We start from the raw sequence: 23,036 nt of genomic DNA, 5'->3' as shown, positions 1-23,036 counted from the left end.
GTGTAAAACAGAAGTGTTTCTTTTTAATCTGAGTACCCCTGATTAGCATGGGATCCGCTCCTGAGCCACTGTGGCCCCTGGATGTCAGAGATACCACCCAGTGTTGGCTGGTCTGCTTCAGTTCTGCTTATTTGTATTCCAGTTAGCAGGAAGGAGAAGGGGAGGCCAAGAGTTGCCTGGTGTCTCAGAGCACCTGCCCGAGCCCCTTCGACCCTCTTGTTTTTATCAAGGAAATCGGGGAGAAGCAGAAGTTGGGGGCAGCTAGCAGACTTAAGTGGGGAGGAGTTCATTGAGAATGTACACCTGGCATTGATGGGCTCATTGTATGTGAGTCGGGGGTGCCCAGGCCTGACTCATCCTTTGCTTGTTACAGACTATTCCTTCTGCAGCTTTCTGGAAAATAGATGACAAAGGTACCTGCCAAGACTAGATTAGCTTTAAATTATTTTTTGTCAGACATACATTCATATGAATGAAATAGTCACACAGTGGTTCATTAAAATGGAAACAAAAGAAGCCTATTGTGTATCTGCTAGCTGTTGAACAGGATTGTGAATGAAGTCGTTTTTTGAGATGTAGTCTGGCGAAATCCTTTTTCTTCCAGCCCACGTGCTCACATGTAAAAGAATTTTAAACAGTATAATTGAGTCATAACCCAAATAACAGAATTACATGTTAAGAGTGTATTTGATTCAAGTTTATGGTACTTAGTAATTCACCAATAAAGACCTAGTTAGACTGTCCAGGAACAGTCTAATACTTGTGAACTCAGATACATGTAGGCTTGGTTTCTCAAGAGCTTCTCAGCTGCTGTTAAGTTACCGCTTTATTTCTGGTCTGCCTGATTTTTAAAAAATGTAATATTTTTGAAATCTAATTTTTCATTGTTTGAAAGACTCCAGCTAGATAGGTGTAGATCACAATGAGTTGTGGGCACCATCTTTTGTTTGCATTGCTGGGGGACAAACTCTAGGGCTTTACACTGACTGGGCGAGCACTGTTCCACTGAACTAAGTTCCCCAGCAACAAGGTCTCATTATATAATCCAGGCTAACCTCCAGCATGGTGTCTTTCTGTTTCTGGCTTCTGAGCCTGGACTGGTCTATGATTTATATATATATATATTTGGATTATATCTTTTTTTGTTTTTGTTTTTGTTTTTGTTTTTTGAGACAGAGTTTCCCTGGGTATCCCTGGCTGTTCTGGAACTCACTCTACAGACCAGACTGGCCTCAGAACTCAGAGATCCACCTGTCTCTGCCTTACAGGTGCTGGGATTAAAGGCATACCCCACCACTTGGTTTATGCTTCCGTCTTGATGACTGCTTCTCTTTTCCCTGAGGTAGCTGTAATGTGCCAGTCAGTGGGGTACAACACTGTCATTTAGAGAGCAGAGTTTGTGCTTGACCTCAGCTGCTTGTGAAATGTAGTGCTACTGTGGTCAGCAAGATGGCTCAGCTGGTAAAGGGGCTTGCCACCAAGCCTGATGACCCAGGTTCCATCCCTGAGATCCAGATGGTGGATGGAGAGATTCTAACCCTGCAAGTTGTCCTCCGATCGCCATACCACATGCATGTGGCACCCCTTCCACAAGTAAACAAATTCAATAATAATAATTAAGAAATCCCTGTTCTTAGATTTATTCTGGTCAATTATATTAGTCAATTCTGGAACATTGTCATTTTGTGTAATAGGATTTTTTAATTATTTATTTATTTATTCATTCATTCATTCATTTATTTATTTATTATTGTGTATGCAGTGTTCTGCCTGCATATGTCCCTGCAGGCCAGAAGAGGGCACCAGATATCATTACAGATGGTTGTGAGCCACCATGTGGTTGCTGGGAATTGATCTCGGGACCTCTGGAAGAGCAGCAGCCAGTGCCCTTAACCTCTGAGCCATCTCTCCAGCCCGTAATAGGATTTTTTATTTTGTTTTGGGGCAAGTTAAAATGCTTACATACCAAATATATAAAACAAAACAAAACAAAACCCGTTTTACTATTTAGAGAACAGTATTTATCTTTTACTTTTTGTGGTTCTGCGGAGCCTTTGATAGGCTGTATAAAATGCTCTACCCTTAAGCTGTATTTCCGGAGTGGTTTCCACAGTTTCCCTGGCTGGTCTTGAACTTGTAACCCAGGAAGACATTGACTTTGCAGTCCTCCTGTCTGAAGTAGCTGGGATTACAGACTCCCTAACCATGGCCCCTGTGCTCCCTCCTTTCCCTGCCTGTCTCCTTCCTCCTTTCCCTTTTCCCTTCTGCCTTTCCCTTCCTTCCCTTGATGGCACCCAGAGCCTTGGCATAACCCTGAGCCGCTAGTTGTTTTTTTTTTTTTTTTTTTTCCTGGAGCTGAGGACTGAACCCAGGGCCTTGTTCTTGCTAGGCAAGCGCTCTACCACTGAGCTAAATCCCCAAGCCCTGAGCCCCTAGTTTTATTTGCTTTAGTTTTCTTACAGTATTTGGAGTTACAGTTTGGATAGAAAGAATCAGAATTTAATGGGAAGGGTTTTTAGAAGAATTTTTGAATATTTGGACCTTTCAGTTTTTTTTTTTTTGGTTTTTCGAGACAGGGTTTCTCTGTGTAGCTTTGGTGCCTCTCCTGGAACTCACTTGGTAGTCCAGGCTGGCCTCAAACTCACAGAGATCCGCCTGGCTCTGCCTCCCGAGTGCTGGGATTAAAGGCGTGCGCCACCACCGCCCGGCAGTTTTTTTTTTTTTTTAAACTGCATTTCAAGGCTGGAAATGTTTGTTTGTTTTTCTCTCTTTGTCCTGGTTAGATTTTTTTTTCTTCTTTTTTTGGTCAACTTGACATAAGCCAGCAGTCATCTGGGAAGAAGGAGCCTATATTAGAAAATGCCTCCGTTAGGTTGACTCGAGGCAAGTCTAGGAAGCATTTCTTGATTAAAAGCTGATGTGTGAGAGCCCCGCCCACTGTGGGCTGTGTCCCCCCCCCCCCCCCAGCAGACGGTCCTGGGTGGATGAGAAAGTAGGCTGAGCAATCTGGGGAGAAAGCCAGGGAGCAGTGTTGGTCTATGGTCTTCGCTTGAGTTCCTGCCTCTAGTCTCCTGCCCTGAGTTCCTGCTCTTGGCTCCGCTTCACAGTAAGCAATCAACTACAACCCTCTTCTCCCCAAGTTTCGGTTGGTCATGGTGTTTCACCGCAGTAGAAACCTCACTTAGACACTGAGTTTCAAGGAAAGTATCTGTCGATTTGTCTTCAGTTTGCACACACAGCGTTCGTTGTGTTGGTAATGACCACCACACTGGTCATTTGGAAAGTCTTGGCTGCATATGAAATTCTGGAGTAATGGATTTCCTCTCGCTGTTTGAGGCACCTGAGACGCATCTGTTCTCTTACAGCATCTGAGGGGGCCTGCTGCAGCCTCTGTCTCCTGCAGCATCTGAGGGGGCCTGCTGCAGCCTCTGTCTCCTGCAGCATCTGAGGGGGCCTGCTGCAGCCCTCTGTCTCCTGCAGCATCTGAGGGGGCCTGCTGCAGCCCTCTGTCTGTCTCCTGCAGCATCTGAGGGGGCCTGCTGCAGCCTCTCTTCCTGTTTGAGGCTGTGTGCTCTTTTCCTTGGGCTGCCTTCAAGCTGTTTGATGTGCCAGGGTGTTGGTTGGTTGTTTTTCTAATTGTCTTGAAATTTTCTTGAGTTTATTGGTTTGTTGTCTTTGACTATTTTTGGAAAATTAGGCTATCATCCTAAGTATTTTCTTACTTTGTTTTTATTTTTTCCCCCCAAGACAGGGGGTTTCTCTCTACTTCTGGATCAGGCTGACTTCGAAGTCACAGACATCGGCCTGCCTCTGCCTCCCAGATGCTGGGATTAAAGGTGTTCCTCCCCCCCTATGCCCCCCACCCCACCATCTGGCCGACTTGGTTCTTTTGCAGTTTCAGTTGTTTGCATGTCAGGCCTTCAGTATTTTTTCACATTAGTTTGATTTAGATAATTTCTTTTTCTTTTCCTTGCCCCTCCTTTTAAAAGATGTCTCATGTATCTTAGGTTGACCGAGGACTTCTGATCCTCCTGCCTCTCCTGAGTGCTAGGATTCCAAGTGTGAGTCAAAACACTAGCTTTCCCGAATCTCTGGAGGTGGAGCTCAGGGCTACGTGCAGCTAGTCGAGTGCTTGTTGCCAGAGCCACGCCCTGGTCCCTCAGTTTTTAATTCTCTGCTGTGTCCTCTAATCATGGATCATTTTAAGAGCTGAGCCCAGTCTACTGGTAGCTCATTTTTTATTTCTACTGTTTTCGGTTAACATCCCATCTTTAACATTATTTTAACACTTTCGTTGATTTAGTAGAAAGGAAACTCAGGGTCTTGCAGTGGTCTGACCTGACCTCAGTGACTTCTCAGTGAATTCTCCTAGTGCCACTGTGATTGAGGAAGCAGTGGAACAATGTAGAGCACACTCGGTCACTAAGGTACCTGCCATGACCTACGTGTTTTTTTTACCAGGTTGGTTTTCTGAAATAGTATGTGAAGAAGTTAGCTCTGGTCTGACTTTGAATGCTGTTTCCTGCTTCAGTTTCATTTTCACCACCTGTTGGATTTGGTGTTTCTAGAAGAAACTGTCCCCATTTGAGACTATGTTCACAACAGATTAGATATTTCTCAGTTAGCAGAGTGACGTGGCTTCAGGACAAAGTGCTTTGGGCTGTGGCTCTGCCTTCATCCTGGTCTCTAAAACTCTGTGTAGCTTCTGTGTCCTGCAGAAGACTAAGATTGCTTCCCTCCCTCCCCCCAAGACAGGGTTTCTTTGTGTAACTTTGCACCTTTCCTGGAACTCAATCTGTAGCCCAGGCTGGCCTCGAACTCATAGAGATTCACCTGCCTCTGCCTCCTGAGTGCTGGAATTAAAGGTGTACACCACCATCGCCCAACCCCTAAGATTGCTTTTAAAAACTTCGGAGGTGAGACACTTTTCCATGCCTTATCTCCACATGTAGTCTTTGTTCTCTGAAGTAACATTGACCTTCATGAGGCTCTTCTGCATGTCTTTAGAAGTGAAGTTTGGAGCAAACAAGGAAGTTCTGTTTAGTCAAAACAGAGCTCTCTGGCTCTCCAAAGCATCTCGGAAAGCTCTGTTAGGTGGGAGTAGACTGGTAGTCTGTCTAGGGCATCCGTTTGGGAGACTTGACAGCCTGCACTGTCAAGAAACACTGAACTGTGGCTGGCCGTGGTGGTGCACACCTTTAATCCCAGCACTTGGGAGACAAAGGCAGGTGGATCCCTGGGACTTTGAGGCCAGCTAATCTACATAGTAAGTTCCAGGCCAACCGTACATGGTCAACCGCCCCCCTCTCGAAAATCTAGGACAGCCAAGGCTGTTACACAGAGAAACCCTGTTTCGAAAAACAAAAAATAAACAACAAAAAAATTAACCGAAGCTCTGGCGAGGTGATCCTCCAGAGGAGTTCCCCAAAGGACATGATGCATCCTCAGTGAGGTGATGTTTCTTACTGCTGGAGTTCTGGTTTTGGGATGTTACAAACTACTCACATGGGAATTAGTAAGTGTGCCTGTCGCCTGACAACTCCACTGACCTACCTTCGTTCTTTCTCCCTCCCCCCAGCCTCTCTGTGTAATGTGATTTAGCGGTGCTCCGTACAGTGGCATCTGAGTGTTCAAGTAGAAAGAATCCCCGTTTCTCACTGAGCCAAGTGGGTAAGCTTCCTAAGTCAGGCATGATGTTCCTGTGAGTGCTGTGGGAGAAGGGAACTGGATGGTAGAGTATATGATAAGACTTGTTTGAACCCCAGAGTCCTAGAAAGTTTCATTAGCGTAAGTTTCAAGGACAAGATGTCCTTGAACATAAATGGGTGAAGAAAGCCACTTCCTTGCTTCTTCACCATCTGTCGTCTGCTTGCGTGTAGCGGTTATTGTATGGAGAGCTTTGGCTGTGGGTGGGTGTAAATGAGCATTTCCCCTGCACTGACACTGTAACATAAAGTCCCTGTCATCATCATGTCAGCGTCCTGGAGGAGGAGGAGGAGGAGGAGGAGGATGCAAGGTGCGAGGATGGAGAGATTGAGACACAGTTGCTGCCCTAGGAAGAGGAGCTTGTTTGTCTGTGTGGTGCTAGCATCTAATGGGGTCTTGCTCATGTAGTAAGAGTGCTGTTCTGAGTTCTGTCCCTGGGTCCAGGAAAACTACTTCTATTATTTACTTAACTATTGTTATGTATATGGGTGTTTTGACTACATGTATGTCTGTTTACTCAGGGATACCAGAAAAAGTTGTAAGAGCCCTTGAGACTCGAGTTAAAGATATTTATGAGCTACCATGTGGGTGCTTAGAATTGAACCCTAGTCCTCTGGAAGAACAATTATTGTTTTTAACCACTAAGCCATCTTTCCAGACCCAAAATGCTATTTTCAAAAAGAAAAATTCCCAGTGAGAGATGAAGGCAGTGGAGTGCTGTACCACTGGGCTGCTCTACCCATCCCGGTGGTAGCTCTTACGGAGCATAGGGCCAGAGCACTTGGCCATTAGTGTTCCATTTATTTATGTGTGTGTGTGTGTGTGTGTGTGTGTGTGTGTGTGTGTATGTGTGTGTGTGTATGCGCGCGCGCATGAATTTATGCATACATATGAACAATTCATAGGACTCAGTTCTTGTAGCTAGAGTTTTCCTGCCTGGCCCACAGTCAAGACAAATCTCTCTCACCTGCCAGTCCCACAGCCGCTCAGACCTGACCAAGTAAACAAAGAGACTTATATTGGTTACAAACTGTATGGCCGTGGCAGGCTTCTTGCTAACTGTTCTTACAGCTTAAATTAATCCATTTCCATTAATCTATACCTTGCCACGTGGCTCGTGACTTACCGGCATCTTCACATACTGTTTCTCATCATGGCAGCTGGCAGTGTCTCTCTGACTCAGCCTTCCACTTCCCAGCTTTATTCTCCTCCTTGTCCCGCCTATACTTCCTGCCTAGCCACTGGCCAATCAGTGATTTATTTATTGACCAGTCAGCAACACACTTGACATACAGACCATCCCACAGCAAGTTTCCGTCCACTACGTCAGTTCTGGGGTTCTCAAATATCTTTTTTAGATTTTTATTTATACATCTCTGTGTGCGTATGCCACATGTGTGCAGGTGCTCACAGATGCCATAAAAGGGTGCTGGAAGCCTTGGAGATGTGTGGTTCTCCTTCTTCCTCAGGATTGTTGGCTGCCACTCGCTGAGGTGGGAGGGAGCCAAAGTGGGGAACACGGTTCTGAAGACTGTGGAACCCCTCCCGGCTCTGGGAGATAACTTCAGTGAATCAGTTCAACTTTATTCCAGAGTATAGGAAATGTATAGGATTGGGAAGCCTGGGGACAAACCCTCATTTCATTAAGTGGCACACTTCTATCACAAGGCTTGGTGTATGGCAGCAGTCCCACAGCAGAGCTCCTAGGACAAGTCTTAGTTACCATATGTGCAGCAGGGGAGAACTTGCAGCAGGAAACTGTGCCCAGGGTCACGCTAGAGATAAATTAGGCGTCCAGGCTTAGGGACAGCTTTCAGATAAGGTCAGGCTTCCCGGCTTAGAGACATTATCCAGATAAGGACAGGTAGAGAGCACAAGTCTCTCTGGGGAGGGAGTCCCTCATGTTGTCAAGCTTTGGAGAGAACTGCCAGGCCATGACAGACTGCAACCTCTGACCAGCAGGGCCTCCTAACAGAGATAGAGTTACATGTGGTTGTGACCCATCCAGTCTTGGTGCTGGGAACTGAACTGGGGTCCTCTGGAATAGCAGCAGCACCTTTAACTGCTGAGCCATCTCTCCAGTCTCTTAAGGAATTTTTGGGGTATACATGTTTGTGTGTGTGTGTGTGTGTCTGTGTAGGTCAGAGGTTGAAGTCAAGTGCCTTCCTTGATTGTTTTTCACTTTATTTACTGAGGCAAGGTCTCTCACTAGAAACCAGGGCTCACTGAATTTTTTAGCTTAGCTAGTCTACTTGTTCCTTGGGTGCTCTGTGTCTGCTGCCACACCCTCTTTCTGTGTGTGCCATGGAGGTAAACGCTCATCCTTTCATAAATACCTGTTGGAAGGTGGCGTGGATGTGTTTCCAACCCTTGCACTGATGTTGAGACCATCAGAAAGCTATGAGCCCCAACAGTGCTCTCGGGAAGTGCCTGCTGCTTAGTGTTCTTGTCTGCAGGGCATGACACCATTGGGGGGTGTCCTGTCTCTCTCCGGACCTGTATGGCGGAATGTTGCTTCATTGTGATCTTCCAGAGAACTTTGTTCTCTGCTTTTAAAGTGAAATGTCCATTGCAGTGTCAGTCCTCAGTTCCTGTTTTCCTTTAGTGTCAGTAAATTTAAGTCTGATGGTTGGAGCACGAGTTCTCATGTCCTTCAGAGTAGATACTAAAGGCCTCAGACCAGTCCAGTCTTCCTCTCTTTTCTTCCTTTTTTTCTGGTGTTCTTTGATTATTTTTGTTTATATTGTTTGTGAGACTGAGTCTTACAGAGCCCAAGCTGAGGATGACCTTGAACTGTTGATCTCCTGCCTCCACGTCTGCAGTGTTGAGATTCAAGACTTAACCAGGTTGGGGAAGTGCTAAGGATCAAGTCCAGGTGTTGATGGCAGGCAAGCACTCTGCCAACTGAGCCACGTCCTCAAGGGGTATCACAATGTTTAGCTTTGGTCTAGTGCCTCCGGGAGAGTGAATCCAGGGCCTCCTGCATGCTGAGCAAGTACTCTGCCCCTGACCTGCGGCCTTCCTCCCTTCTTCTCTCCTGTTTCTTCTCTTTCATTCTTCAGGGTTTGTTAAAACTCTGTAGCTCAGGCTGCCCTGAAACTTGTGGTCCTCTTTCATCAGCCTCCTGAACAGCTGGGATCACAGGCCCTCGTGCACGCCCTTGCCTGGCAATTATTATTATTATTATTATTATTATTATTATTTTGTTTGTTTGGCTCAGTGTCTTGTGGTAGCCTCAGAATCAGTGTGACCTAGGACAGGTTAAAAAAAAGTTGCAGATTGGGGCTGGAGAGATGGCTCGGCAGTTAAGAGCACTGGCTGTTCTTCCAGGGGACCCGGGTTCAATTCTCAGTACCCACATGGCAGCTCATGTCTGTCTGTAACTCCAGTTCCAGGGGATTCAACACCCTCATACAGACGTACAAAACAGCAATGCACATGAAATAGAAATAAAAGTTGCAGGTCTTTGAGTCCAGTGTTGTACAAACTATTAAATACTTAGATAATTCGTCGTTAATAGAGAATGGGAAAGATACAGAAGATATCTCATAGTGGAAAAGCCTGACCATGGCATGGAATACCAGTTTGCATAGAAATCCTTGTTATTCTTTATCTGTCTATCTGTCTGTCTATCTAATCTAATCTAATCTATTTTGACACAGGGTCGTTTCTCTATGGAGCCTTAGCTATCCTGGATCTCACTATGTAGACCAGGCTGGCCTTGAACTCACAGAGATCCACCTGCCTCTGCCTCTGGAGTGCTGGAATTAAAGTCATGGGCCATCATACTCTATGTGTAGCCTGGGCTATTTATTTTGTATATTTTATTTTGCTTCTGGGTCTGTTTGGAGGTCAGTGGACAGCTTTTGAGAGTCAGTTTTCTCTTTCCATCATGTAGATCCTAGGAATCGAACTTAGGTTGTCAGGCTTGGCAGCAAGCACCTGTTACCCACCAGTCTGTCTCGCTGACTCAGGAATCCACTTTTGAATCGAATGGATTATGTTGCGTTTACTTCCATGTTTGCACGTGTGCAGTGTGCCTGAATACATGATGTGGGCTTGTGTCTGGCCTCCACTGCTGTACTTCTCACCTTGGGCTGGCTCTAAGCTGGAGTGAGAATGGCCTGAACCCGGCTTGCTGCTGAACAGCGCACTTACACTCAGTTCACAGGTGAGGCAGCCTGGCAGAACAGTCCCCAGCTGATGTGCTAAATGCACTGGAAAGAAGTGTTTCACACATTTAAATTGTGTTACTTGCTGACAAGAAACTTCAGTATTGTTAGCCTGGACTGTGGTAATTGAATCACAGTTGATCCTGAATTAGCACAAACTGGGATGAGAAAAATCTGTCTGACTGTCAGTATTGAAGCATTAGGTGTGTGAAAGTGTATCAGATGAGGTGCCTGTTTTGAAAGGACCACCTCCAACTTTGAAACAGTTGTCTGTTAATCTAGGATGTGAAAAGGTCTCTCCCATGTACTTTATACACAATAAATGAACCGAAACCGTTATGTGCCCGGTGTTCTCCACCCTGTTTGGTTTTCCCACTGTTGGAGAAGCGGGTTGGTTAATTGACTTCCTTGTTCCTGCTTGTTTCTTAATTGCAGTTTCTGCTTTGGTGTAAGAGGTTTCTATCTTCAACATCCAGAGTGTGTGGCAGGAAGGGCATGCAGTAGAGTCTGTTAGGATCTCCTGAGTGCTTGTGTTTGAACTTGTTTCTGGAACACGGAAGTTCATTTTGGGGGGAGGTGGTAGAGGATAGTGGCCGCAGGCTTGGCTGGGACTGGAGCTTGGTGACCTGAGTAGAGTCTGTGCTGAGTATTACTAGCCATGTGACCTGGGGAGAGTTGTGTGATCACTAAGGTGTAATGTAAGTCTATTAATAGCACATACTGTTTATGTATATGCTCTTTAGGATCTTAAGTGACAAGCAGGTGAGTACTTCGCTTGGTGGGAGTACTCGACATAAACTGTTGCTATATTTGTTTTATAATCCCTCTTCCCCAAATCAGGCTGCGGCTCTTCTGGAGCAGACTGAAGAGGAGCAATGAGCTTTCCCTCTATTTATTGTAGCAGTGTGCATTCTTACTTGGCTTCAGGTTTTAGGATTTGAACCTCCCCTCCCTGACTCTTAGTAGTGGTATCATTTTAAGACTTACTTGTTGAGCATGTTTGAAGCAGATTACTTGAAACATTCCTCATTAAAAGACCTTCCTCATTAAAGATGTTATTGTGTGTGTGTGTGTGTGTGTGTGTGTGTGTGTGTGTGTGTGTGTGTTACCCTTGGAGGCCAGAAGAGGGCATCAGATTCCCTGACTCTATAGTTAGAGCCATTGTGTTGTGGGTGCTGGGAGCCAAGTGCTCTCAGCCATTGCTCCAGCCTCTTCCCTGCTTGCCACATAGTTGTGGTTATGGAGCATAGTTGAATTGTACAGAGAAGGAGTTGGGGAAGTTAAGTCATTGGATTGTGGCTCATTGGACTTCTGGGCAGGTGGTGAACATTGAATGTCGTGAAGGAAGTGCTTCAAGCCAAGTGCAAGGTGCTGGCCATCCTTGTGTGGGGGACATTTAGGGGCAGGGTTAGCAGAGGGACACGCTCTTGTCAGAACAACTCCTGTCATAGTTCCAGGTTTGTGACTGTAAAGCTGGCAGGGAAGCATGGTGGAAGGATTTTCTAGCTGAGCAGAGAGGGAAGCAACCGTTCTCGCTGGAACTCTGTGCGTCTTGTTCTGGCAGGACAGCTTAGCAGAGGGCAGGGAAGGAAGTAGTCCTTTGTGGGTGAGGTCGTGTGTGTTCAGTTGGAGTCCACGGTAAAACAGCTGCAGAGACCCCTCTGCTGGCTGAGGGTTGAGGATGAGTTGTTTCCAAGGCTGTGTAGGAGGGCAAGTGTGCTTTCTTTGAGACATTCAACTTTAGGTTAAAATAATAATAATGCTGACTTGCCATATTTCTAGAAGATTTATCTGTCATTGCACGTGTATACCTGCAGATCGAGGAAACGGAATCTATACTTATTTTAAGTATCTCTAAAAAATACTCTGCTCTCTGCTTCATGGCTGTTTATGTGTACAAAGTATTCCTGTGTAGGAGCTGTGCTTCACCAACGAGCCTGTAACCCCTGCACTTGGCAGGTGGAGGCAGAAGGACAAGTGTGCGGCAAACCCAGTTCCGTAGTAGTGGGATCCTGTCTCAAAACAAAACCAAAATCAGATAATTTACAACTGCTGTGAGAGCTCCCGCTTGGAAGGCTAGGAGTGGGGTAACAAGCGTGCCCATTTGTTGAACTTCTTAGGCCCTGTGCTGGCCTTCTTACCGTCTTAAAATACCCCTGTAATCTCAGCACTGGGGAGGCAGAGGCAGGAGCATCAGAAGTTCAAGGACGTCCTTGATATTCAGTGATTTAGAGGCAGCTTGGGCTAAATGAGACCCCATCTCAAAATACACATATCTGTTATTGTACAGTTTAGGAAATGTAAGCTTGGCAGTGGAGCTGGAATTATTCCAGTTCAGATCTGACTTTAAAATTCACATTCTTACCCTTGTACTGCAATGCCTCTTGGGTCATATGAGTTGGTGAGATTTGTGTGCAGTACTATATAGTCTTGTATGTCCCATCAGTCAGTTAGGATGTGCGTGTTTAAAACTGTTGTTTTTTTAACTGAGCATGGTGGTGGTACATGCCTGTACCCCATCTCCTTAGAAGGGTGGATTGCTTGAGCCTAGTAGGTTAGCTGGGGCAATATAGTAAGCATCCCCCATCTCCTAAAAACAAACACACATATGCATCTTTTTATTTATTTATTTTTTTAATTTTAGGCAGGGTCTCACTATGTAGCCTTCACTAACCTGGGCCTCGCCCTGTGGACTAGGCTGGCCTCTAACTCAGATCCTCCTGCTTCTGCCCTGCCTCCTGAGAACTGGGGATAAAGGCTCTAGTCACCATCCCCTGCTCCGTTTTCTAGCCTTTTTCTAGCCGTCTTCATCATGTTTTGGTAATTATGAATGACTGGTAGCTTAGACATTTTCTCTCCTCTCCCAAGCCTCTAGTTATTGGGTATTTTGGATCATTTTAGAATGATCACTAATTTTAGAAGCAGCCCTTAGCGGTTGTTAAAATGTGTCCGTGTAGACATTCTCTGCAAAGATACACGAGCAGCTAGCTTGAGGCTGTTGACTTTGAGGATTCAGAGATCGGGACATGGGACAAGTGCTTCCTGTCCCACACCCTTCGTGGTGCTTGGTTGCAATACCCCTTGTCCAGTGTGAACTTTCCTCCAGTAGTGGTGGTGCTATTTAGAAAAACACTGAGTAGTACAGCATGGCTGCAGACCTGCAGACTATGGCTATATCTTTAATTTTATTTGCCTTGGTTTTCAAAATGCTTTTTATTTTTTGGTTTTGAGATAGGGTTTTGCTGTGTAGCTCTGGTTGGCCTTGAACCTAGGGCAATTCTGCATCAGCCTCCCAAATGCTGAGATTACAGACATGAGCTACCACACCTGTCTTAAAACACTTGTTTACCAAGTAAAGATAGCTGACATTCTTTTATCATATTCCATTATTCTCACTGAAATGCATTATGTACCTAAAGCTTGGCGGTTGAACCTAGACCTGTATATGCTATACAAGTGCTCTGCCACTGAGCTCTATTCTCAGCCCTCTTTTTACTTTAGACTTTACTTAGGTCTGACTAAGTTGTCCAGACAGGTTTTGAAGTTGTTATATTCCTGCCTCAGCCTTCCAAGTACCACCAGGTCTAGTTGAAATACTGTTTTATTTCACAAGTCAGTATGGTTTCAGTTGCTGTTTGAAATGCATAGGTGACTGCTTACAGGCCATGAAGCCTTCGAAAGGAGGTGCAAACTGTGCATCGGCTTGGCTTCTTACTGTTGCTGTCACAGTTGTCAGGTAGCTGCCTTAATTGGCCAAATGCGTTTCTAAAATCTTAGAGAGACGGAGCATGAAGACAGATATGAGGCACACCATGTAGCTAGAGTTTTCCTGCCTTGCCCACAGTCAGGACAAATCTCTGTCACTCGACAGTTCCACAGCCGCTCAGACCCAACCAAGTAAACAGAGAGACTTATATTGCTTACAAACTGTATAGCCGTGGCAGGCTTCTTGCTAACTGTTCTTATAGCTTAAATTAATCCATTTCCATAAATCTGTACCTTGCCATGTGGCTCGTGGCTTACCGGCATCTTCACATGCTGCTTGTCATGGCTGCGGCTGGCAGTGTCTCTGACTCAGCCTTCCACTTCCCAGAACACCATTTCTGTGTTTAACCCGATAGTAGAGAAGGAGTCATTGCTTTGCTGACGGTCAGAGGGAATGCCGTCCCGATGCCAGTCCCCTGGAGTGTCTATACACGTTTGCAGTGTTCTCACCCACTTTAGTTAATGTGGTGGCAGCTTCACCTTTGTATCAGTTGGTGAAGATTGGCATCGATCAGAACCCTTGTGATCTATACCAAGGCTTGCTTCCTGTTTTAAAAGTAATAAGGATAGTGGGTGGAGATGGCGTTCTGTTGTGTTACTATGCAGACACAGCACTGAATGCCTGTTGTTAAAGAAGTTCCTTTGGTTATGTCTTCTGAGAAACACCTGATGCAAATGTTTGTCTGTCTGTCTCTCCTTTTTTTTTCTTTTTTCTTTTCCTTTTTTCCCTGAGACAGGGTCTCTCAGTGTAGCCCAGGCTGACCTAGAACTTGCTCAGTAGACCAGGCTAGCCTCCAAATCACAGAGATCCACCTGCCTCTGCCTTCTGAGTGTTTGGGATCAAAGGCATGTGCCACCACCTCCCAGCACAGATGTCTGTCTTGAGCCTTTCTGCTGTCCTATCCAGCAAAACTGATGGCATTATCCTTGGGAGTCCTTCGCAGAGGTAGCTGACAGCACATTCCGTTTCTTCTGAATGATCAATGGGAAACAGGAATGCTGCTTCTAGAACTCTGGTGGCAACAGCTGTGAAGCCTTTCTTGCTGGTCTCTGTTGATAGACACACTCAGTAGCTGCACGTTTGCAAAGCGCTGCATCATCCCTGGACCTTGAGCCCAGTTGGAGCTGGGAGCTGAGGAGCTGTCCCTACAGAAGCAGACCCATCCTCCACTTCACTTGCCCTTGTTCTTCTTCTTAACTATATACACTGACATTGAAAGGACTTGTATTCACCAGAGCAACAAAGAGTGCTTTCACGGCGTGGGGTCTCCAGAGCCACTGTGCAGGGTCTTTGTTGGGTGGCACCGGCCCTGTTGCTTGCCACCCTCGACCTCATTGTTGGTACTTTCCGTCTTTATTATTTAACAGTTCACAGTTGCAAAAGGAAAATCAAGCTTCTTGAAGTACTTGAAGTACATGTAAAGGTGAAATCTTCCCTGTTATTTATTGGGGTAAGGCATCCTTTTACATCAGAGTGTGCCACCCTGGAAACCTTGGTCTTGTTAAAAAGCTTCTGTTATTTAAAACTCACATATTTTGTTTTTGTATGACTGCAGTTCCCTAAGGCATTACTGTGCTTAATATTAATTCATGAAATACAAGAATCAATCACCAGTGCTAGGTGATATTTTAGTTCTGTTTTTTAAAAAAAAGGTGTGTGTGTGTGTGTGTGTGCGCGCGCGCCTGCACTCACATCTGGGCATTTGAGTTCAGGTGCAGTGGAGGCCAGAGGCTTTGGATTTCCCCAAAGCTGGAGTTATGGGTTACAGGTGGTTGTAAGCTGCCCAGTGTGGGTGCTGGGAACTGAACTTAGGTCCTCTGCAAGAGCAGTACATGCCTTTAAGCACTGTGGTATCTCTCTGACCCTGATAGTTCCTGTTTTTATGTTATATCAGATAATGTAAAGTGGAAACTTTATTTTAAAAAAATTTATTTTTGAGACCTAGTCTTGCTAGGTAGTCAGTCCAAGCTGGCCTGCATCTGCCTCGGCCCTGAGTGCTGGGTGATAGCTATATTCACCAGGCCCAGCTTAAAGAGTCTTCTTGTGAGAATGCAAATAGGAATCAGGTGTGGTGGTTCAGGCCTCTAATTCTAGCCTGGGGTGGCTGAGGCAGAAGGATGGAGAATTCCAGGCCAGCCTAGATTTCGTGGTGAGTTTGAAGCCAATTTAGGCTATGTAACAAGATTCTGTCTTAAAAAATTGAAACTAAACCAAATCAAAACTTGTAAAAAGGCCAAACAAACTGGGATCGGAACCTGGAGATGCCTGACACCTGTCTTAGGATGGGATTATAATAGAGTGCACACACTAGAAACTCTCCTGCATGTCCCCAAGCTAAGTGTCAATGTGTGCCTGAAGCCCAAGGCAAATTGGGGATTTTGTCATTGGTTGAAGCATTGGGCTTCATTTTGACCTTTTTGCTGGAGAGACACCAAGCTCTTGATCTCTTTCTTCCTTGCCTTCTCTGCCAGTTACTGGATTAAATGTTGTCAACAGTAACGGAACTCTTTGCCTTAGGCATTACTGTTTCCTGTATGTTTCATGAAGAACCATAGTGTTTCCTGAACTTAGCCTTAGCTCTTGTGGTGGCAAACAGGCAGCAAGTAGGCTAACTGAAAAGCTGAGCCATGGACTATAGGTGCCTGATGGGAACTGACTGCTTCCTGAGGCCCGTGTGTTAGAGATTTTGTAAATCTGTTAGTCTGGAATTGATCCGTTTCATTTGCATCTGGGATTGCCTAACTCATTCACAGATTGAGGGGTTTTATGGGATGTGAGGGACCAACCAGAGCGGTTGGGCTGTCATTTGCTGTACACAGCCAATGGAAACACTTGGTAGTAGTGGCTGAGGCCTGTGCTCAGCTTCTTTTTTTTTTTTTTTTTTTTTGTTTTTTTCGAGACAGGGTTTCTCTGTGTAGCTTTGCGCCTTTTCCTGGAATTCACTTGGTAGCCCAGGCTGGCCTCGAACTCACAGAGATCCGCCTGGCTCTGCCTCCCGAGTGCTGGGATTAAAGGCGTGCGCCACCACCGCCCGGCCGTGCTCAGCTTCTTAAACCTACCACTGCCAAAGAAAAGGGGAGGGGTGGTGGAGCGGGGAGCAGGAGAACGAGGAGTCTTTGTTTTGCTGGTGATTTGAACTGTTTGGAGTGGAGGGAGGTATGGGAAGACCCCAAGGGTTCAGGTGAAGAGTGGTGTGGCTGTGGGCCCAAAGGCTGCCATAGAGGGCCTGCCCCAGGCAGACAGCAGAAAGAGCCAGTCACTGTGGCCACTTTACTTACTGAATGCTTCTGCAGAACACACCAGCGGACATATCAATTAGTTCTTTTTCCATGAAGAGCATTAGTGAGTAATCATATTTCATCTCTCAAACGCACAGTGGTTCTCTGTCAGTGTGAATGAAAAGCTCTTTGGATTTTGTCTGATGACCTCATTGGATGACCATTTTTGAGTTAATGTAGCATGGCACCATTGAAGGGGTCTCAATCAGAGATTACTGGAAGTGTTAACCAGCCTAGGTGGGCTTTGCAACTCTTTTGTCAGTTACACTCAGAGTTGACTTAGTCACATTGATGTACATTATAAAATACCCATTGTAGTAATTCAGGCTAAGAAATAACAACTAGGGGGCTGGAGAGGGGGCTCAGCGATTGAGAACACACATTGCTGCTGCAGAAGGCTTGAGTATGGCTCCCAGTACCCTGGTCTGGCAGCTCACAACTGCCTGAAACTCCAACTCCAGGGATCTGCTGTCCTCCTGGCCTCTGAGGGCTCTCCCATATACCTCGTTCACACTCACAAATACAAAGAAGCCTTTTCAAAAATCTTGAAAAGTTAAAAAGAAAGTATTTGCTTTTTACTTTCAGTTTAAAGGGATATCAGCAGTCTGTGACTTATGCTGGGGACACAGCTGTGTGAGAGCTGGCACTCAGCTGCAGGCTGGTGGAATCAAGTCAGCTCTAAAAGCCTTTTACATGCTCCTTCTGGAACTCACCTGTCTTTGAACAGATCCCCAGTGCTTGGCTCTGGCTGACCCTTCTAGGGTTTTTAAGTCAAGATGTGGTCTAAACAGCAGCTTAACTAAAAGTTAATAAAATACCTGTTTGGAAGTGATATATATATATATTTCGATTTTATGTGCATTGGTGTTTTGCCTACATGTATGCCTGTGTGATGGTGCCGGATCCCCTGGAACTGGAGCTATAGAGAGTTGTGAGCTGCCATGTGGGTGCTGGGAATTGAACCTGGGTCCTCTGGAAGAGCAGCCAGTACTCTTAACCTCTGAGCCATCTCTCCAGTCCCATTTAGGGTTTTTAAGGATTTCAATTTAAATTAACTTTACATTTATTTGTTTATTTATTGTGTGTGTATGTATATGTATATGTGTGTATGTATGTGTGTGTGTATGTGTGTGTGCTCTTGATTTCAGGAACCTCAGGAGCTGGAGTAGAGGTAGTTGTGAGCTGCCTGATAGGAGTGTTGGGAACTGAACTGAGTTTCCATGTGAGACCAGTGAGTGCTGAGCTGTCTCTTCAGTCCCCTTAGTTTTTGAGAAGAGATCTCTCTGACTAGTCCTGGCTGGCCTCCTGCCTCTTCTTCCTGAGATCTGGGGTTATAGCCACCACACAGAGCTCCTTAGATCGGTTGGTTTGTTTTAAATTGGTTGGGCTTGTAACCAGACTTGAGCTACATTGCTTGATTTCTATTTGACTATTTGTTTTTTTTTTTTTTAATTTTTAATTTTTTTTTTTTTTTTTAATTTATTTATTTTTATTTTATGTGCATTGGTATTCTGCCTGTATGCACGTCTGTGTGAGGGTATCAGATCCTGTAGTTACAGACAGTTGTTAGCTGCCATGTGGGTGCTGGGAATTGAACTCATGGCCTCTGGAAGAGCAGTCAGTGCTCTTAACCACTGAGCCATCTCTCCAGTCCCTTTAATTTTTTGATAGTACTGCAGTTTTGTTTTTATATAGTCTGCAGTTTTTAGTTGTTAATTCATAGAATATAAAAATGAAATCAGCATTCTTTATTGTAGAAACAGAGGAAGAATGTCCCTGTAACATGGACAAATGATGTCTCTAGCAATCTTGTAATTCTAGTCATCTGATTAGCTAGCAGAGGAACAAAGCAGGAGTCTTGAGTGGCTCAGGTTCTCAGGCAGTGCACTGAATTCCCTTGAGACCTGCTTCTCCCATCTTGAGAATTAGTCCTTCCTGAGAAAAGCAGTGGCGGTTGGCAGTGCAGAAGAAAGTGTGGTTCATTTTCATCTACCTCACAAGCTGTGGAGCTCAGTGTGAAGAGTGTGTTTCAGCTAAACGGTCCTTCATTCTCAAAGAGCTGTGAGCTCATAATGAGGACGTTGTCCTGTTTCTACTACTGTGTGTGTGTGTGTGTGTGTGTATATATGTGTGTGTGTGATGTATTATATCATGTGTGTGGATAGTGTGTACGAAGTGTGTGTGTGTGTGTGTGTGTGTATATATATATAGTGTAATGTATGTGTGGTATATGTAATGTGTTTGTGGATTGTGGAGAGTGTATGTATAGTGTGTGCTGTATGTAGTTTATATGCATAGTGTGTGGATTGCACATGTAGAATGTGTATGTATAGTGTGTGGTGTGTGTGGAGTGTGTATGTATAGTGTGTATATGTATAATGTGCTGTGTGTAGAGTGTGTGCCTTGTGTATGTATATTGTGTGTATGTGTGGATTGCGTATGGGTAGTTTGTGGGTTTAAATTGTGTGTGCATGTAGTGTGCATCATGTGGATTGTGTGTGTGTGTGTGCGCGCGCGCATGCGAGCAAACAAACAAACAAAGTATTTAACTATTGTGTGAGGTTGTTAGTTTAAAAACTGTCTAGAGACGGCTGTAGTCTCTTTAGACATTTTAATGACTGAAAAACAGGGTGTGTTTGTTTTGTTTTGGGTCATCGGAGCTGGCTGCTTGGAAATAGAGAATCTACTAATGATTCAGACTTGGCAACTTGGAGTCATTCTTAAAATGTAAACAAACAAAAGCCCACTACTTTTGTTCTTTCACTCTGTAATTTTTTAAGATTTATTTATTTCATATATATATATATATATATAGTGCATGTGTATGTGTGTGTGTGCAAACCATGTGCACTCCTGGTGCCTGTGGAGGTCAGAAGAGGGCATCAGATCCCCTGGAGCTGTAGTTAGGGATGGTTGTGAGCAGCCACCATATGGGTGCTGGGAACTGAACCCAGGGCCTCTGTAAGAACAGCCAGTGTTCTTAACTCCTGAGCCATCTCTCCAGCTCTCTTTTTTCTTTGAAACAAGAGTCTCAGTGTGTAACCCTGGCTGGCCTAGGACTCATTCCGTTGACCATTCTGGCCTTGAGCTTTCAGTGATCCTCCTGCCTCAGCTTCCCAAGTGCTGGGATCATAGCTGAGAGTCACACCCTGCTGTAGCTCTTAGCTTGTCTTTCCAACTCTCGACGTGAATTAGAAAGAAATGTTATATAAGAAATATTAAGTATTTGTTGGGAAGTTTATTCATTTGGGATTTATGATACAATAATTAAAAAAATAAACCAGCCAGCTGGAATCAGATTACAGGATTGTTGGAGTTAAAAAAAAATAGGTGAAAGTCAAATAATTTGTATCATTTGTAGCTATTGTAGAAAGTGCATAGTCCAGCATGTAATGGCATCATGCAGGGACAGTGTTGTGTCTTTGTCCCTCTTACATATGTCTGATCGTATAAGCAGTACTCTTGTAAAATAATGCCACACCAGCTGGGACGGTTCCTGTCTTAACGTAAACAATAAAAGGTCCAGCCTATATTGTTTTCTTCCAGGGTCTCCCAGGAAGAGTCTGACAACCAGCTGAGGATCTAATCTGGGAGATATTCCAATGAATCTAAGCACTCTGAGTTTGTTAGTCCGTTCACTTTATTCTTCTAAGTCAGTTCTACCTAGACAGTTTCTTTTCTGTTCTCATACTTAGCTCCTCTCAGTCCCTCCTGCTCTCAGTCCCTTCTGCGGTTCTCTCATGTCTACCTAGTTCTTTCCATCTCTGTCCTCATCTTTGTTCTTCTCCATCAATCCTCCCAGTGCTCTCCGAGATCCAGTATATATACCCAGACAGTAATTCTTTGACAAAGCAATTCCGGCTTGAAGTTTTCAGGGTTGCAGATCCACACATAAAGCAGTAATTGTCAGCTTCCAATTACAACCCAAAAGGGGAGTGACTAAAGGGGAGTTCTCTGGTAGGGTCAACTAAAGGCTAAGATCAATTAGGGAATCTAGGAATAGCACCTGGCTGAGGAGGACTAAAAACTTAATTTGCACATAAAAGAAGCTTGGCACCTATCACCTGCCTGGCCTTGAGGGCAATCTCCTGGGGTCAGTGGGAAGTAATGGACTTAACTCAGTAACTAGGAAATGGCTAAAACATCGTCCAGGAATGTGAGCAGTAAATCTCTTAAGTTAGGGTCTTGTATAAATAACGTGAGGGGGGGGGGGGGGGGGGGGGGGGGGGGGGGTGAAGGTAAGGGGTTGAGGATTTAATTGCTAGTGGTTCTTTTCTCTATCTGTGGGTGAGATGAGCTAATGTTTATCTATGTACAGTTTTGTCCTTGGAAAAAGGTATCTTTGCTGAAATACTTTTGTCTGGAGACTGGCCCTGGCCAGATATATGTTAATGAAAAATAAACACAGCTGGGGACAGTTGTCCAATTACCCAAAATGTATAGGGAAAGTTGTGCCCAAGATTGACATGCAGTCGTGAGAGTACATGTACACATAACATGGAGATGCATGGTAAATGGGGAGAATCATAGCTGTTAATGTACAAGAAGTTTACAACAAGAGACAGTCAGTTCATTCAAAAGGCAATAATTCCATAATTCCTTGTGTGATGGTTTCTTCTAACAGAACCCTTAGTTCTGATAGGTTGACCCTCTGAACTCTAGTTGTCACTGCTGTTTACTCTATGGACTTTTGCTACCAGTGGCTCTTAATACTGTCTCCTAGTTTCAAGTTAAATAAAATAAAATGATAGTCTTTTGTCGTTTAATGCCTTTGTGTTCTGAAATATTTTAAGTGATTGCTGAAGAACCTGTTTTTAAAAATGGGAAACTTGTCAGGCAGTGGTAGTGTACTCCTTTAATCCCAGCATTCGGGAGGCAGAGGCAGCCTGGTCTACAGAGTGAGTTCCAGGATAGTCAGGGCTACACAGAAACCTGTCTTGAAAAACCAAACAAGGGGGCTGATGGCTCAGATGTTAAGAGCACCGACTGTCCTTCCAGAGGTCCTGAGTTCAATTCCCAGCAACCACATGGTGGCTCACAACCATCTGTAATGAGATCTGACACCCCTCTTCTGTATACATAATAAATAAATCTTAAAAAAAAAAAAAAGAAAGAAAAACCAAACAAGAAAAATAATAAAATAAAAATGGGAAGCTGGTGGGTACATGTAGAGAAATTAGTTCAGTTAAAAAGTTCATAGAAAACGGAAACAATTGAGTTTGCTCTGTGTGGCTAGAACAGACTGGAACATTGTCATCAGTTCCTTGAGGCGGACCTCACACTAAGGCAGCCCTGCTTCAGCTATGCAGGTGCTGGGAGTTGAGGCAGGAGGCGTCACTGCCCTCCGTCCGTCTGTCTGTCTGCTGGCCTTGCTCTCCTGGTTACGTTGCTTGCACTTCTTTTCTGTCCAAAGTAAAGGTGGTCGAGTCTCTGGGCTTAAAGTTTGGGGACTCCAGTCAGTTTGCTTTCCAGTGGAAGTTTATTGTGGGAACCAATTACCACATTAGAGAATTTGAAATACTTAGTTTTCCAGTTTCTTGGGAGTAGTAAGTATACAGCACCACAGGTTGGGTAAAAACCGTGGGTCACTGGCAAAATTTTCTCTAACTGCTAAGCAGTTCCATTTGAATTCTCTCCTTAACTCGCCTTCCAGAATTCCTAGAGGACCCGTACAACAGCCTCTGGAGGATCGGCTCTTCCCTCCCACGGTCTCCACAGTCTACAGCACGGTGAGTATTCCAAGCGTCTTTGTCATGTTTCTGTGTGAACACGTAAGTGCTCGGTATTCCTAACAGTGTTGAATTGACATAGGCATCATGTGGAAGGTCAGTCAGATTCCCAGTAGAATCAGATGCGTATTATGTGACTGGTTAACCCTTACCCACCATTGTAATCTTAAGGAGTAGGAGTGAGGTGAACATTGTGTTATGATCAACTGGATTCCACACTGCCCATTTCCCTCTTTCTGTATGTATTAAACTCTGGCTTACATTGTTAAGTGTTGGGGATGTAGCCCAGGGCCGTGTGCATAGCAGGAACTTAGGAACTCTACCATGATGCTGTGTTTGCACTTTTTTGTAATTTTTTACACTGATTTTTTTTTTTTTTTTTTTT

The 23,036-nt window shown here is 44.7% G+C and overlaps 1 protein-coding gene across 25 annotated transcripts in view; it reads left to right on the top strand.

The window, feature by feature from the left end:
- Eif4g3 (eukaryotic translation initiation factor 4 gamma 3) overlaps positions 1 to 23,036 on the top strand; it is a 230,441-nt gene that overhangs the window by 29,774 nt on the left and 177,631 nt on the right. For all 25 annotated transcript variants that reach the window (XM_052717676.1, XM_052717675.1, XM_052717660.1 and 22 more), the window contains one exon: positions 22,576 to 22,651. Coding sequence is in view for 22 of the 25 variants with exons in the window: in XM_052717660.1 (XP_052573620.1) it covers positions 22,576 to 22,651 (76 nt within the window). In the remaining 3 variants the exon portion in view is untranslated. The remainder of the gene's footprint in view (positions 1 to 22,575; positions 22,652 to 23,036) is intronic.

This window comes from Peromyscus californicus, unplaced genomic scaffold (genome assembly GCF_007827085.1).
Source record: "Peromyscus californicus insignis strain IS unplaced genomic scaffold, ASM782708v3 Scaffold_5__1_contigs__length_169319896, whole genome shotgun sequence".
Lineage (NCBI taxonomy): Eukaryota > Metazoa > Chordata > Mammalia > Rodentia > Cricetidae > Peromyscus > Peromyscus californicus.
The sequence above is the reverse complement of the archived record's forward strand: the minus strand, read 5'-3'. Positions and strand labels throughout refer to the sequence as shown.